General features: G+C 40.3%; 1 protein-coding gene across 3 annotated transcripts in view; it reads left to right on the top strand.

Moving 5' to 3' along the window:
• The window catches only part of mib1 (MIB E3 ubiquitin protein ligase 1), a 148,175-nt gene that overhangs the window by 12,529 nt on the left and 118,447 nt on the right, over nucleotides 1-17,199 (top strand). For all 3 annotated transcript variants that reach the window (XR_006311503.1, XM_043689031.1, XM_043689030.1), the window contains exons 2-3: nucleotides 4,609-4,780; nucleotides 10,281-10,410. Coding sequence is in view for 2 of the 3 variants with exons in the window: in XM_043689031.1 (XP_043544966.1) it covers nucleotides 4,609-4,780; nucleotides 10,281-10,410 (302 nt within the window). In the remaining variant the exon portion in view is untranslated. The remainder of the gene's footprint in view (nucleotides 1-4,608; nucleotides 4,781-10,280; nucleotides 10,411-17,199) is intronic.

The raw sequence follows: 17,199 nt of genomic DNA, 5'->3' as shown, positions 1-17,199 counted from the left end.
TGTTGGACAGGGTTGCGGAGCTGAGGGGGTGGTGTTGGAGGGGTCAGGGGGTGGTGTTGGAGTGGTCAGGGGGCAGTGTTGGATGGGGTTGAGGGGTGGGGTTTGGTGTTGGATGGAGTTGGGGTGGAGGGTGGCGGTGTTGGGGTGGGGCCTTGCACGCTGTGTGCTGTTGCAGTCTCCTGAACTAGGAGCAGACTTTAAAAACTCCGAGCCCCAGAGGAAAGGCATTTAATCGATTAACTGAATAATCGATTATCTGAACGAAATAGTGCCCGCCCATCACGTTCGGATAATCAAGGTTCCCCGTGTTGTCTTCTATCTCCCATTGGGAGGTGTGTTGTCCAATCCCAGCGTAATGATTGCATCCTTCCTATTCTTGAGCTCTACCCATAATGCCTCGCTGCAAGATCCCTCTAGGGTGTCCTCCCTCATCACAGTTGTGATACGGTCCCTTACGTGTAATGCAATTCCTGCACCTCTTTTGCTTCCTTCTCTGTCTCATCTAAAACATTGATATCCTTGAACATTAAGCTGCCAATACTGTCCCTCTTTCATTTGATTCCATGTCTGTGTGAGCAACAACAACATAATTGCAAGCAATAAACCAGGCTGACCGGTTATACCTTTTGCATTGAAGCAAATATCGTCCAAGCTTCCAGTTCTGCTGAGCTCAGCAATCTCTCCCTGACCGCTCTTCCTGTTAGCTACATTTGTTTCAGTCTCAAGCTCTTCCCCAGTCTTTATACTTAGTGACCTCCTGTTTCCCTTCCCGCCCCCCACCACACTCATTTAAACCCTCTTGAATTGTAGTGTCAAACCTCCCTGTCAGGATATTGGTGCTTCTCCAGTTTAGCTTCAAGCCGTCCTTCTGCTACAGGTCCCACCTTCCCTGGAAGGCATCCCATTACCGGAGGTCCTTCCCCCTACACCAGCTGTTTAGCCACATGTTCAATTACACTATGCCTCTGTTCCTCAACTCAGTAGCACATGGCACGGAAAGCAAATCCTGAGATTGCTAGCCTAGAGGCCCAACGTTTTTGTTTACTGCCTAACTCCCTGAATTGTCATTGCAGGATCTTGTTACTCTTCCTACCTCTATCATTTGTCCCAAAATGGATAATGCCTTCCTTCTGTTTACCCTCCCGTTTCAGGATGCCCTCTACCAGCTTAGAGACATCCATGACCCTGCTATCCAGGAGGCAACATGCCATTTTGGAGTCTTTCTTGCTGCCACAGAAGTGCCTATATGTGCCCCTGACTATCGCCTCTCCAATTACTGGTGGCCTATGCTTTGTCCCTCCCCTCTGTACAGCAGGGCCAGCCATGAGACCACTGCTCTAGCTGCTGCTGTCACCTGATAGCAGTTCACCCCCCCCTCCAAGATATTCAGTATCCAAAATGGAAAAGTTAGAGCAGGTATTTAATCTTCAGTTTTCCTGAGTAATAAGCTGAAATGAATTGCACCTTGCTGACTTTGAGCTATTTTGGAGGGTTCCAGACTCAGGGTATTGCTCATCAAAATTTTGAGTTTGCTGGGTAACTCCCATGTAGTTAACTGAATCAAGGTTTACAAATGGTCCTGATGCGCAACTCTAGTCTACCATTGTTGGAATATCTGGGCCAACAATTCAACTTTCATGAATGTGCAGTTTTAATAGTTAGATTAAACTGCTTTGCAATGTTGACCTCAGTAGTTGCTGTCATACAGTATTCTCCAATTTTGCCCTACTCCATTAAATTGGATATTTAGTGTGAACAATCTCAAAATAGAAGTGTGACTACAAATAATTAGTGTTTGCATTAATTTTAGAAGTTTTGTTTCCTAAGACTGTAGACTTTCTTGTTCAGATGAGGTGTGGTTATTTCATTGGTATTATGTGTCTTGATTTGCCTTGTGCTTCAGAAATTGCTAGTGGCCCTGAGTTTCAGCTGTGGCAGATGTGACATGGAAATTTGATTATAACTGAAGTAAATACATTTGCAACAGTAGTTGTGGTATGGCAATGTCTTTTTTTTTCCCCCCCCTAGGACATCTGGATCTTTTTTATTTTGGAAGGGAATGTATTAACGCCAAGTCTAGTTCATGATCTGAAGAAATAAAGACAGTGTAGTCATGTTGTTAAACTAAAGAACTTTCGGTTAGGTAGGAATTTCAATTGATTCCATTCTCATAGAACTTGAAGAAAAATATTCAGCCCTGTAGCGTTTCAAGCCTTCTCATTCCAAGTTTAGTTTTGTAATTACTTTCTTCAACAAAGTCAATATCTGCAGATTAAGTTTGTAAGACAGGTGAAATTTCTTTACCCTTCCATCTGAATACCTAATTGAGTGTAAATAGAGTTTGCATCTAACTTTACTCTTCCATTACTCTATCTGAAGATATGTTTTCCTGATCTTTTATCGTTACTGACTTCCAATTCATCAAAAGCTTTTGTAAAGCACTTCATTGCCATGTCATTATGGATGGTATCAATGCAAAGAACTGCTTCCTGGAAAACCTACTTATAAAGTTTTGCATATTGTGGGAAATTTAGTCTGAGTTAGGATTTTCAAACTGCAATATTGTGCCTTGGTTGAAACTCTGTCCTTCGATGATGTTTTCATTGGCTTCCTACCTAGATTGAGCAGGCTTTATGTTAATATCAATCCTCCGCACAGGGAAAAAAAGTTAATACTGATTCTTGACTTGTGGGCTAGAATCAGTAATTGATAATATGAGAGATATCAAACTTGCTTTTAGGTGGGGTTAACCAGAAATGCACTTCTGACTCCAGAAACGCATCCAATTTTAGTAATCCCTTATTACGAAAGCTAAATCTATTTAAGTTGGAAGTGCAAAATTGTTTATTCTTCCATCCTCCCAAAGTTTCTTCTCATCTCCAACTTACCTCCTAGTATTAATCAATTTGTTTGCTTTGCAATTAGAATTTAACTTAAATGAATTGCTTAATTTTTCATTATTCAAGTGTGCTTTACAAAAATCTGGACAATTCTTTGTAAATAACATCTGAAAGAACTGGGTTGAGTTTCTGCAGTGGAAACAAACCCAGTTCACCACCACACTTTTCGTCGGATTCTGCATAACTAACTAATGTCTCAAATGGTATAACGTCAAACATGATTGGGCCTAAATCTGTGCTTTCTTATTTTTCTTTTTTTTTGTTTGTGCAATCTTTGTGAAAGGTAGCTTGAAATAAGCAAGTGCTGTAATATATGGCTTATGATTTAAATTCTACTTTTACTAGTTGGAGGGATTGGATAGTAATAGAAATAGAAATCCTGGGAACTGATATTCCCATGAGTTCTTTCTGCTTAATTTCCTTTCCATTCCATTCCTGGACTTGGTAAATGTTTTCAGTACAGACACCACTATTTAAGAAGGGCAAGAGATAAACTAATAAATTTATGGGCCTGTTTGATGAGGAAAAAATTATGGGAAAGTTGTTAAGATGTTTTTGTTTGGGACAGTGTGACTGAACAGACCATGACTACTTTTTTGAGGAGGTCAGCTGGTAAATGATAAAAGTACATTTGTCTGGATGCTGGAAGTCTGAAACAAACAAGGAGAATGCTGGAGGAACTCAGCAAGTCTGGCTGAATCTATGGAGAGAAACAGTTACTATTTTGAACTGTTCTTCAGAACTGTTTACACTGTTAACACTACCGTTGTGACCCTGTTAACAAACAGTAATGTTGATTTGGGGTAACCTTTTGGTTCGGGATGTGAAATTAGTGGGGCTTCAGCTGATAGAGTCGCAATAATGGGTATGTACTCAAATTATAGGATATGACTAATCATCCCCCTAGTGGTATGTTTTGGGACCAATAGTTTTTCTTATATTTGACGACTAAATATGTTTTAGTTAGTTGTGTGGTACAGTCAATAATGTACCAAGTATTGGAACATTCCATGGTGTGGTTGATAGATTAAATGGACTGGCAGATGCAATACCGTGCAAGCAAAATGTGTGATCAGTCACTTTGGACGTATCCTGACCAGTACTTCTAAATAATGAGCAGATGCGAACTGAAGGTCCTTGAGATTGAGATGTTCATGTATAAAAGTCACTAAAAGCTATTGGACAGATTCCATAACAGAAAGTTTAAAATGCTGTTGGACTGTTTGTGCTCATCTCATGAGGATCAGAATAAAAAAGGGATAGATATTATGCTACAACGGTACTAGTCTCAGATCTTATCTGGAGTATTGTATTGCATTCTGGGTACTGCACCTCATAAAGGATTTACAAGTCTGTGTTGTGCAGAATGCAGTTGTGACAAGAAGGGTTAAGTTACGAGCATTGTCTTGTGTTCCTTGCGTATTGATGATGGAAGGATGATGAGCACAATTCTAATTGAATTGAAACCAATTCCTAGATTCTTTTTAGTTGAGGATGCTAACGGTTGCAAAACATTTGAGATCCTCTCAGACCTTATTGAGTGGCTTGAAGGGCTCAATGGACTGCTTATTTTACTGTCTTCCTATTCATGAGGAGAACCATCAGGTCCAATAGAGTGTTTCTGGACACTTGGACATAGGACTAGACAAATTTTCTTAATTTACTCTGAAATTTTGCTAACTTCCTTTTATTTTTTTTTAAACAAAAGGGATCAAACATGATGGGACAATGTGTGATACGTGTCGTCAACAACCAATTATTGGCATTCGTTGGAAGTGTGCAGAGTGTACTAATTATGACCTTTGTACAGTTTGCTACCATGGCGATAAGCACCATCTGAGGCACAGGTTCTATAGGATCACCATTCCTGGTAGTGAGAGGTAAGTTTACAGAAGGATTATGGGTCCTTTACTGTAGGAACCTTTACTGTTTATTCTGATAATTTTCTTGCCATGCAAGTTCAGCATTCTGTAAACATGGTTTGATGGTTAGATCATAGCATTATTTTTGTACTGAAATGGGTGGAATAGTTTGATTATTACTTGATGAGTTTATTTAGTGAGTGACTATTGTACACCAGTGTCCAAGGTTTGATTGCTGACGTGTTAAGTTGGCAGACCTTAGTTGATGTTGAAGTTGGTGATTTGGCCCTTATATTCAGCTTTAGTTAGGGGAGGGGAATATTGACCAAATATTTGTACACCTTGTCAACATTTATTCACTATATTTGTAGTATGCACATGTTGGATGAGACAGGTTTGAGGTAAACTCTGATGCGACCTTCCATTTCTTGTTGCATAAGTTGTCAATACTCATTAATTATGTTTGCATACAGATAATGTCTACTTAGGTATCTGATTCATTCAGGTATGGGGATGCCATTTATTGCCTATCCCTAATTGCTGTTGAGAAAGTGGTAGTCAGCTACATTTTTGAACTGCAGTCCATTTGCAATGGGTAAACCTGCAACGCCATTTGGGAGGGAATTCCAGGATTTTGATCCAGCAACTGTATCTGATGTGATGGTGCTTCATGTGAAAGCTGTGTGTACTGTTGGTCAGAGTTATTAGTGCAACTGACTTTTCACCCAGGTGATGATCTGAAATGTCAGCAGTAATTCATATTTTTAAAAAATTTGTCCTTTTTCAGAAATTACTTGTGTACATTGTCATTGTAGATCTTGGTATGTTGCTATCCTATTGTGGCATTCATTCTAAAATATATTGGTAATCCAACTGAAGTTTCATTTTAGTTGACACTATTGCTAAAAATGTGTGATATACTAAGTTAAATTAACTTACCTAGTATCCATATAGAAGTTCTTCGTAATGAAGTGGGTACCTGCTTTTTAAATGAATTGTTATTGCCCCTGGCTAAGACTTAAAATTGGCCTGTCAACCTGTTCTGTGTACAAGAGTCCAGGATTAATGCATCCAGTCCATCACTTGTTGAAGAAATATGGTCCACTTGAGCATGTCATTTTATTTGAATTCAGGGGATCAGAGTTAATTCACTTTTTAAACACATTTTCATATTTCAAATTGATATGAAGTTATAGAACAACTGTCACCAAAAAGATCTGTTTTAATCTGAATGCGTAAGATTTAATGCATGCTTATGTCTGAGCAATAAAAATAAAAAGCATTATCATTGCACCCTCGGTAAATGTAGTTATGATCTATATATTGTCTTGTCAGTGAATGCAATATATGCAATTCCTGTGGTTAGACAATTCCCACTTCTTTGATACACAGCAAAGCCTTTGGAATCTGATTTCACCCATTTGTTACCTTGCTATTGTTTGAATGACACATTGACGAAATACGCAATTCAATCTTAATGCCCAAGCCAGGTCAAATTTTCAATTAGATTACTTAGTGTGGAAACAGGCCCTTCGGCCCAACAAGTCCACACCGACCCGCCGAAGCGTAACCCACCCATTCCCGTACATTTACCCCTTTACCTAACACTACGGGCAATTTAGCATGGCCAATTCACCTGACGTGCACATCTTTGGACTGTGGGAGGAAACCGGAGCACCCGGAGGAAACCCACGCAGACACTGGGAGAATGTGCAAACTCCACACAGTCAGTCGCCTGAGTCGGGAATTGAACCCGGGTCTCTGGCGCTGTGAGGCAGCAGTGCTAACCACTGTGCCACCGTGCTGCCCACGAATCTGTAGCTTCTCATGATCCAACTCTGATCAGCTCTGAATTGTTTTGCTGCTGATGGCTGTCCAAATCAAGGAAAGCATGGTGACCTGAGCATTCAGTTATTTTGTCTTAGCTCATATTCGCGTCTAGGTTTTTGAGATGTGACTGTCAAGGTGTCAGTATTTCCTAGTTTTTATGCAACACCATGTTAATTTTTGTTGGATGACTTTTTTTTTAAAGTGATGTGGTGCCTTTCTAAACCAACTAGTTGATGTACATGGTTTGTAAAGGCCTCAACTCTAATTTCCTTCAAGTTGCACCTCAGCCACTGGAAAGTTTAAACTTCCAATGGGCAATTACCCAGCATCTGAAACCCTCTGAAACAGCCTCTCACCTGACTTAGAAGTTAAACACTTCAGAGGGTTTATAGTCACCTATGCTGAAAATGTAAGAGATTAAAACCTGTTGTAACTTCTGGCAACGATAAAACTAACCTTCCTGACTCACTACTGACACATGCATATGCACATCCCTCCCCCTAGTGTATAGTTGTGCAGTCTGACTCATCCTTCTGCTCCCTGCTCACCTGCCACATAACCCAACCGATTACTGACTCACTCAACTTCTGTCTGTAATTTATGAAAATGCTTCTGCTACCTTTAAACCCTGGAATACAGCAGCTACTGCTGTGAAAATAGAAAGGCTTCCAATGATGAATCTATACTGTGATAGAAAAATTGCACATTAAGTGCACTCCTCATTAATGGAGACACCTGGGTTGGAACTCCTACCTGCAAAAGCAGAGCTCCTGGGCAGGGTAAGAAACAAGTAATAAAGTGGTAGTCCAAATGTAAATGTCATTCCTTGAAATATTTGGCTGTTGGAGATACCAGAGGACTTGAACATGACTGTAGCATATGATCTTCCTTCTCTTTCAATCAATGGCTTTTAGGAAGCTGTGAAATAGCAAATTGCAAAGTAGTGTCAAAAAGGAAGGATGTTTCACGGAAAAAATATCCTAGTTATAATATAGAACAGACAGTAGAGAAACAAGCCCTGAAGCCATTCTAAACTAATCCCATCTGCCTGCACCTGGTCCACATCCTTCCATTTCCTTCCGGTTCATGTGTCTGTGTAAATGCCTCTAAACACTGCTATAGTCTTTGCTTCTCCCTCCTCACCTGGCAGCACATTCTAGGCATCTGCCCACCTCCATGTGAAAAAGCTTTCCATGTACATCTCTTTGGGAATTCGTGTCTCTCAGACTTGCTTGAGGTTTCTGAGGACCTGTGCTGGGAGAATAATGAGAGCAGAGCAGTAGGTGTTTGACAAGATTGTGCACGGGAGACTGGTTAGTAAAGTTGGTTCACATAGTATCGAGGGAGAGCTGCCAATTGGATACAAAATTGGCTCGATGGTAGGAGGCTGGTGGTGGAATGTTGGATTTTGGACTGGAGGCCTGTGACTTGCGATGTTCCGCAGAGATCAATTGGGTGCACTGTTGTTTGCCATTTATATAAGCGATTTGGATGAGAATATAGGAAGCATGTGGATGACACCAAGATTGGTGGTGTGATGGACAATGAAGAAGGTTATCTGAGAGTACAACGGGATCTTGATCACTTGCGCCAGTGAGCCAAGGAATGGCAGATGCAGTTTACTTTAGATAAATGTGAGATGTTGCATTTTGGTAAGACAAAACAGGGCAGGACTTAATTAGTGTCAGGGTCCTAGGGAGTGTTTTTGTGCAGAGAGACCTAGAGGTTCAGGTATATAGTCCCTTGAAAGTGGTGTCACAGGTAGGCAGGGTGATGAAGAAGGCGTTTGGCATGCTGCCTTCATTGGTCAGAGCATTGAGTGTAAGAGTTGGAATGTCAGCTGTACAGAATGTTCGTGAGGTTGAGGGGTAACCTTATAGAGTTTTATAAAATCACGAGGGACACAGATAAGGTGAATAGTGAAGACTTTTTCCCTAAGGTACAGGAGTTCAAAACTAGAGGGCATAACTTTAAGATGAGAGGAGAAAGATTTAAAAGGCAGCTTTTTCTCTCTCATCGTGGTTTGTATGTGGAATGAATTGCCAGAGGAAGTGCTAGATGCAAGTACAGTTACCACATGGAAATGACATTGGCCAGATGTATGAGTAGTGTAGTGCATAGCAGGTCAGGCAGCATCCGAGAATCGACATTTCGGGCATACGCCCTTCATCAGGAATCTGAATCTCACTCTAAGCTCCAGCATCTGCAGACCTTATTTTCTCCAAGATGTATGCATAGGTAAAGCTTACAGGGATATGGGCCAAACGCAGGCAAATGGAACTAGTTTAGTTTGGAAAACTTGATCGGCAAGGTTGAGTTGGACCGAAGGGTCTGATTCATGCTGTATAACTCTGACTCCTTTAAACCTGTCAATTTAAACCTATGCCACCTAGTGTTTGACATTTCCAATCTCGGAAAAAGAGTCCCAACTATCCACCCTATCCATGCCCCTCATAATTTTACATATTACTGTCAGGTCATCCCTCAGCCTCTGATGCTCAAGGGAAAGCAATCCAAGTTTGTCCAAACTCTCCTTAAAGCAAATACACTCCAATCCAGGCAACATCTTGATAAACCTCTTTTGCACCTTAACCAAATTCTCCACATTCTTCCTGCATTGTGGCAACCAGAACCGCGCACGACTCAAAATGTGCCCTAACTAAAGTCTTATACAGCTGCAACATGACTTGCCCAACTAATGAAACCAAGAATGTCATACTCCTTCACCTTGGTAAAAACAATGACTACAGATGCTGGAAACCAGATTCTGGATTAGTGGTGCTGGAAGAGCACAGCAGTTCAGGCAGCATCCGAGGAGCAGCGAAATCGGCTTTTGCCCGAAACGTCGATTTCGCTGCTCCTTGGATCTTGCCTGAACTGCTGCGCTCTTCCAGCACCACTAATCCAGATACTCCTTCACCTTATCTACTTGTCTTGCCACTTTTAGGGAGATATGGACTTGAGCCCCTAGATCCATTTGTATATGAATACTCCACAGGTCCTGCCACTTACAGTATACTTTCCTCTTGCATTTGACTTCCTAAAATGCATAACCTCATATTTGTCTAAATTAAGCTACATCTGCAATTTTTCTGCCCAACTTTACAGTAGATGATAATCTGCCTCACGATCCATAACTCCACAAACTTTTACGTCATCTGCAAACTTGCTGTTGGGGATTTTCTGCATGGCAATATGCGGGGGAGGTCTTGTCTCATACTTGATTAAATTTTTTGAGGAAGTGACAAACTGATTGACGATGATAGGACAGTGGATGTTGTTTACACAGACTTTGCAAAGCATTTGATATGGTAGGCCCGTCCAGAAGATTGAGTTGTATAGAATCCATGGTGAGACGGCAAGTTAGATGTAAAATTGGTTTGGACATACACAGAGGGTAGTAAAGGAGTGTTTTTCTGACTTGTTTGAAAAAGGCATAGTTTAAGATGCCAAGGAAAGCTAAAATTAAGAGCCAGATATGACATTAATTTGGATTTGGCCTCATTGAACGGCATTTTAATTATGTTTGTGATCTCTGGAAACCTAAAGAGAAGACCTTAATAAATAATGGGGTGGGTCAGTAAAGCGAGTGGAGTTAGAAGGGATGGGTTGTATGGAGATCTGTATACATTTTCTTAAGAATATGTAAATTTCTTAAGCATTTAATCTTCATTTTCCTTTTGATTAGAGTTTTGCTGGAATCTCGACGGAAGTCAAAGAAGATAACTGCAAGAGGGATTTTTGCAGGTGCACGAGTGGTACGTGGAGTGGATTGGCAGTGGGAGGACCAGGATGGGGGCAACGGGCGTAGGGGAAAGGTGAGTGTTTGGATAGGGTGACTGCTCAACAGTTTGGATTAGGTCAGTGTTCAAGAATTATGTGCTTACTTGAAAGCGGTGTCATTTTTCTTGAAGAGTTAGTACTAGAGTTGGAGCAGAATGATTGTGGATATATCAGTTTGCTTGATGCTATGACATATTTTCCACATGTGGAAATTAATTGTAATGTAACTAATGAGAGCAGTTAAGATATATGGTGGTACAACAAGCATTGCACGAATATGAATTGACTGAATATTTTGGGATGCATTCTCCTTGAACGGTTCTTGAAAAAAGAAACTAAGATATAGAAGTCAGGTTATGATTTGCTTTGTACCTTTTTTGTTTGATTTCAGCGAGGTTCGAGATGGTGACCGATAGGAGTTGTGATGTTACTCTTGAAAAATCAAACTGAAAATTTTCTTTACATTTCAAAATATAATTGTCTTAAAACTTATCCAGAATATACCTGTCATGTGCCTGTGAAAAACAGTAGTTCACAGAATCTCACCTCAGATGTCACATTTCTGGGGCGAAAATATTACCTTTTTTGTCGACCTGTTCAGAAATGTAGTTACGCACCTCTGAAGCAATTGGGACCTGAACCCAGGTCTCTGGGGTTAGGAGTAGGGACACTACCAATGCACCACAAGAGCTATTTTCAGTTACTTAGGAGTAAAGCAAAGTTAGGCTGAAAATTGTTTTCTCAGAGGATGAATCTTCAGGTGCCTGACACTTAATTTGGTGTATTTGCTTGAGCTTTATCTGTTGAATTGGCTATTGCCTTTTACTTGAAATGATTTTCATTCTTTTACGTTTGTGTAATTTAAGTAGTACCCATCTGCTTTTCTTTCGCTGCATGTACCATCTCAGATGGGGGGTATCTGGCTTGACTTAATCGCTAAATGTTTTGGCCTCAGGTGTTTTAGAATCCATTAGACTTTGGCCAACCATGGCACTTGCTTGTGCTGAGCTTCTGTTTGTGTTGTATCTATTTGTGGTTTTCTCCTCAGTTAGAGCAGAATACATGGATCTGGAGTACTTGTGATTAGGCTGAAAGTGTAATAGCTGATCAATTTATAGGTAAAGAAATAATTTGTTTCAGAGCTAGTTGTGAGATGTTTGGATTGAATCCAGGTGTGTCATTGTAAAGATCTTCTGGTGTCAATTTTTCTGGCCTCACTGCTTTCATTACCTGCAGGCTTGCCATGTGCAGCCATTGCAAGTATTTCGTGACTCATCTATTTAACTTCCTCTTTGTCCAAATAGTTTTTCTGTTTGTTGCCTCAAGTGAATTTTGACAGTTCTCTTTTCTTATTTGTTAATGAGGTGAGCGTTTGCTGGTGAAGCCGATGTTTAATGCCCATCTCTAATTGCTCAAGAAGATGGTGAACAAATGCACCATGTGTCGGGTACGTGCTGGTTGATTGCACAGTGGGGGCTGGTGAGGTGGAGGAAGGAGAGAGCAGAGAGCGTGTTTCAGCATTGTAAGACCATCAGAAATAGGGAGAGGTGTAGGACATAAGATTCCTTGATCTGCTCTACTTTTCAGTAAGATTATGGTTAATCTTAGTCTCACGTACATTTTCCATGTCTTCCTGACAACTTTTGAGTCTCTTCATAAGTCATAGATTTGTGATGCACAGTGAAAAGTTCCTTCTCAACACTGTCATAATTGGGCAGCTCCTTACTCTAAAACTATGTCCTCTAAGTCTAGAGTGCCCCAGGAGGGGGAACAACCTCTCCCCATCAAGCTCCCTCAACTGCATTCTTTTTAAACTTCAAATGATGATGAGCTCAGCCTTTTCTCATAAGGCAGCTCTTTCTTCCTCTGAATCGGATCAGCGATCCTTTTCTGATCTGCGTTTGATATGATACCTCAGAGTTATAAGGGTTGTAAGTTTCATGATTAGAGTGGTGCTGGAAAAGCACAGCAGTTCAGGCAGCATCCTGCTCCTCGGATGCTGCCTGAATTACTGTGCTTTTCCAGCACTACTCTAATCTAGAATCTGGTTTCCAGCATCTGCAGCCCTTGTTTTTACCTTGTAAGTTTCATGGTCCACAGGCAGAGAGAGACAGGGTGACTGCTGTACAGCCAGGCAGGAATGGATAAGGTAGGGGTCCCCAAATGCATTTCCCCCTCTAGCTGGTTTTCAGTTCTTAAGAAAATGATTTGATATGGTAAAATTGATCAAATAATACCTCCTCAGGAAAAAGCAATCAGAGCCAAGTCAACAGCATAGTATAAAGTGGGGAGAAGAAGGTCAACAAAGCAGCTATGTTATAGGATTGAGTAGTGATGGAAATAAATGTGACTTGAGCATGGTGCGTTCACTCCCTGATGTCAGGGCTGTCACGGAACGTATGCTGAATTTTCTTGGATTAAGGGCAGCGACAACACAAGGTTGTAGTCCATGTGGTACTAATGACATAGCTTGAGAGTGGGGTGAGGCCTTCCCTGCAGATTTCAAGGAGCTAGGAAAGAAATTGAAAATTAATATCTCAAAGGCAGTATCTCTGAATTACACTGATTGTCATGTGCAAATGAATACAACACAGGAGGACAGTGTGTGTGACTGAGTGGCATGGTGCCGCGGGAAGACCTTTAGTTTCAGCAAAGGTAGAACCTAACTGTACAGTTGTACTATTTGGAGTCCTATTCAGTAATTAGTGGTATGCCTTGCAAGACAAGGAGTGTAGTGAGAAAGGCAGGTAAGCTGAGGGCACAGAGATATGATATCAAGCAATCACAGCAAATTGACTGAAAGAAAAAGAAAGACATCTGAATATTACTGCTTACTGGGTTCCAGGTGGGATAGGTAGATTTCAATTTTACAAAGACGGGTGTGAGATTCTTACAACCTCGGTTGCATGAACAATTCCCAGTTGTAAGGGGAGTGGTCAGCTGGAAGCAGCACCAAATGAAGCCTTAAATATTGAACTGAGGAACCAGGGATAATCCTATTGTTGGATACTGATGTACCTTTTAGGACCTCTGAACAGTTTGAGAAAGATAAAGAAAATATGATGGATAATTGCTGAGGCACAGAAAAAGGAGGGCAATAATTGAGGCTTTTTAACTAATCTAACAACTGTTCATAAAAGGTAATGAGCTCACAGAATTCTTCATGTATTCAGAACATTTATAGCCATTAGGTGCTAAGTATAACAAATGGAGGGGCTGTTCTGGACTTAGATTCAGGGAATTAATCAAAATCATAAATCAATCCTTTGCCGTGACAAAGGTAAATGTTCTCTCCTTATACTGCTCAACCTGTCTGCAGACTTTAATGTGATTGACCACATCATCCTCCTGCAGCCTATCTAGAGGAGCTAGGAGTATCATTGTTGGTCTGCAGACCACACTACAGGTTTAGATGAAGTGAATAGGAAAAAACAATTTGTTATTAGAGGGGGTCAGTAACTGAAGTATAGGTGTATGAGATGAAAGTAAAGGTTTTTTTTTTCAGTCAAGGTGATGAAGTTCTGGAACTTGATGAATCACAGAATCCCTAGATTCTGTGGAAACAGGCTGTTTGGCCCAACACTGTCCACACCGACCCTTTGAAGAGTATCCCACCCAGACCCATTCCGCTATTACTCTACATTTGCCCCTGACTAATGCAACTAATCTACACATCCCTGAGCACTATGGCCAGTTCACCTAACCTGCACATCTTTGGATTGTGGGAAGAAGCCAGAGCACCCAGAGGAAACCCATGCAGATACGGAGACAATGTGCAAACTCCACACTGACAGTTGCCTGAGGCTAGAATCGTGCCCGGGTCTCTGGTGCTGTGAGGCAGTAGTACTAACCACTGAGCCATCATGCTGCATTTGCAATATGCCTTTGTTTGTGAGAAATGAAAATCCCCAGAAATAATTTTTAAAAATTTCAAAAAATTATTTGCTCTTGAATTCTTCTGCTTAAACTTTATTTTGCTGTCATTAATTATAGCCAGAAGATGGAAGTGGATTTTGCACTGTTGGAGGAGCAGAGTGATTTATATTCTTGCAGGAGAAAGTATGAGGATAATCGTCACAGTTAATTTGTTTTGGATCATTGTGCTATCATTGCAAATGAATGTAATGTGATGATACTGTGGTTTTAACATGTGCATTCTGTCTTTTTTCTAACAATGCAAGGTTGAGTGATAATAAGCAGTCTGTTCAGAGCCAATAAAATAAACAACTTGAGGCCTTGGGTATTTTTTTTTAGTTGAAACAATAGAAGCAGCCTGAATGGGCTAGCTCAGACTCCCACAGAATCAGGATTTTTAGTCTTACTATTTCCAGCAGTAGTTGATGCTTGATTTGGAAGCTGTTTTTCCTTTGTCTGTTATGGCTAAAGGCAGGAGTTCTCTTCCTGCTGCTTAAATTGTATGTGAGACAAGCTAATTTACTGAATTTCCCTTTGCCAAGCATGTGATCATAGTGTGTTACTATATTGGAACAGTTACTGTTTAATGGTTAAATAATCTTGTTATTCTGATAAGTTTTCCAGTAGAATTAAGTTATTCCAATTTCTTTCTTCCTTTTGTTGTCTTTTAACTATACATGCGAATAAAGTGTGTTTTGCTTTAAGAAGGGTAGTTTGACCAATCGAATTACATCTGGAATGTGATGCCTGGCACTTTCCTTAGGAGCATAGTAGGCCATTTGGCTCCTCTAGTCTGTAGAACTGCTTTGTAAGGTAATGGCTGATCTGATTGTGGTAGGCAGGAATGCGGAATTGAAGCCAAAATGAAGTTGAAACCTTATTGTGGTTTTGACAATTAAGATTTCTTTCAATAAACTCAGACCCTTGTGAGCTAACTTTATATGAACATGTTAAGCTCTTGTATATCCTTCACCATCACTCTCAATCATCAGCAATCTTCTTGCCATAAAGCATTTGAGCATAAGTATTATACATCTTTACTTCTGGCAACAGCAGAAAGGACATTACATTAATAACTATATGCTTCAGTTGTACAAATTTGTCTGATGTGCATGTCTGAAGTGTGTCACAAACAGCAAGTTTATCTTATTGTGCCTCAGGGTTGAATTTGTTAACTTTGTGCAAATTTAATGAATGTATATTTACATGAACAAAAAGACTGGCTTTTCTCAATTCTTATGGTATATGGTATCCACATTTTTGAATGAAGATTTACAAAACCTCAGAATTGTTATATATACCGCTGTCAGTATATTGAATTAGGCATGAAAAGACATTCATGAGATTTATAAAGATTTTATTCATTTTGCCCTCTAATTTTATTGTTTGCTGTGTGTGGAGCAACTTCTGAAAGCAGATGTCACTATGTTGTGCACGAGCAGTGAATGAGAAACCTTTGAGTGGCTGCTTGGCTGTGCAGTTTAGAGGGAGCATTGGATTTTATAAATCTGTAGTCTCGAGCAAACATTAATTTCTGTCTTTCTCTTCCCTATCCAGAAGCACTCTGGGGTAAAATGCACTTTTAAATAGACTACATATCACCAGCTCTGTAAATTCTGTAGCTGATCTGTTTGACCCTTACAACTCTCACAGGCTCCCTTTCTTTTAAGAAAACAAATTGTATTCATAAAAAATTCCATAGGTAGAAAAATCTCAAGGCGGAAGTTAATGTTTGTTCTAGACTACAGATTTATAAAAAACAATGCTCTCTCTGAGCTGCACAGCCAGGCAGCCATTCAAAGGTTCCCCACACACTGGCGTGCGCAACATATTCCCACCAGTACATGATGAAACATCTTTCTTCGTGAACCTTCAGCAATGTTTCTGTTGAGACATTCCTCTTATTGAAGTGATCTGACAGCTGATGACTAGTGACTACCCACCCAACCTTCGTGGTTTTTCTCCCTCAAGCATCTGCTTTTCAAAAATATATTTTTATTGAAAAAATAGATTTTTTAATATTACAAAAAGTACAAAACAGTACAATTCTAAACAGTGCAAAAAAAAACCCAAAAAATCCCCAAACCACCCTCATGTACACATGTATAAACATATATAGAAAAGTATAGAATTAAAAAAACCCAAACTGGCTATTTAACTAAATAAATAAATAAACAACAACAAACTAATAAATAGTAATAACTCAGCCCAGCCAAACAAAACACTCATACGTTCACAGTTCCTCCTCCCTAGATATTGGACTCATAAAACACAATCGTTATGGCTCCATAAAAGCCTTTTTTAGTGTGGCAGATAAATTTGTATCAAGGTATTCCAAAAAGTTTGGCTATGTCTTGTAAAAATTCTCAGTTTTGTGGTGTACCATATTTGTGAGAAAATCCAAAGGAATATGCTCCATAACAATCTTCCGCCAACCTGACAAGTCGGGGAATTTTCGGATATCCAAGACATTCTTTCTTGCACAGAACGCGAGGATATTGAAAAGTTTTTTCTTTGCATGTCTGCAGGAAATACGGTGGGCAAGTCTTCTCCACCCTTACACCCAAAATCCTTTCCATTGCACCCACCACAGCACTCCAATATGTTTGAAGCCTATCGCAAGACCAGAGACAATGGGTAAGAGTGCCCGTGCAGACCTTGCGCTTGGGACATGCTGAAGATACCCCTGGTTTAAATTTTGACAAACGATCCAGAGCCAAGTGGACCCTGTGGAGAATCTTCAACTGTAAAGCATGGGTCCTATTGCAAATTGATATCTTCTTTGCATTATCTCAAATATCGTTCCATGCCTCTGAGGAGACTTCAACATCCAGCTCTCTCATCCACATCCTGCAGAATCGATCAAACTCATCTGAGGTGGCACCCCCCAATTGATGATATAAAGTGCT

Source organism: Chiloscyllium plagiosum, chromosome 4 (assembly GCF_004010195.1).
Source record: "Chiloscyllium plagiosum isolate BGI_BamShark_2017 chromosome 4, ASM401019v2, whole genome shotgun sequence".
Taxonomy (NCBI): Eukaryota; Metazoa; Chordata; class Chondrichthyes; order Orectolobiformes; family Hemiscylliidae; genus Chiloscyllium; species Chiloscyllium plagiosum.
Note: the sequence above shows the minus strand (reverse complement) of the source record. Positions and strands in the feature narration are given on the sequence as shown.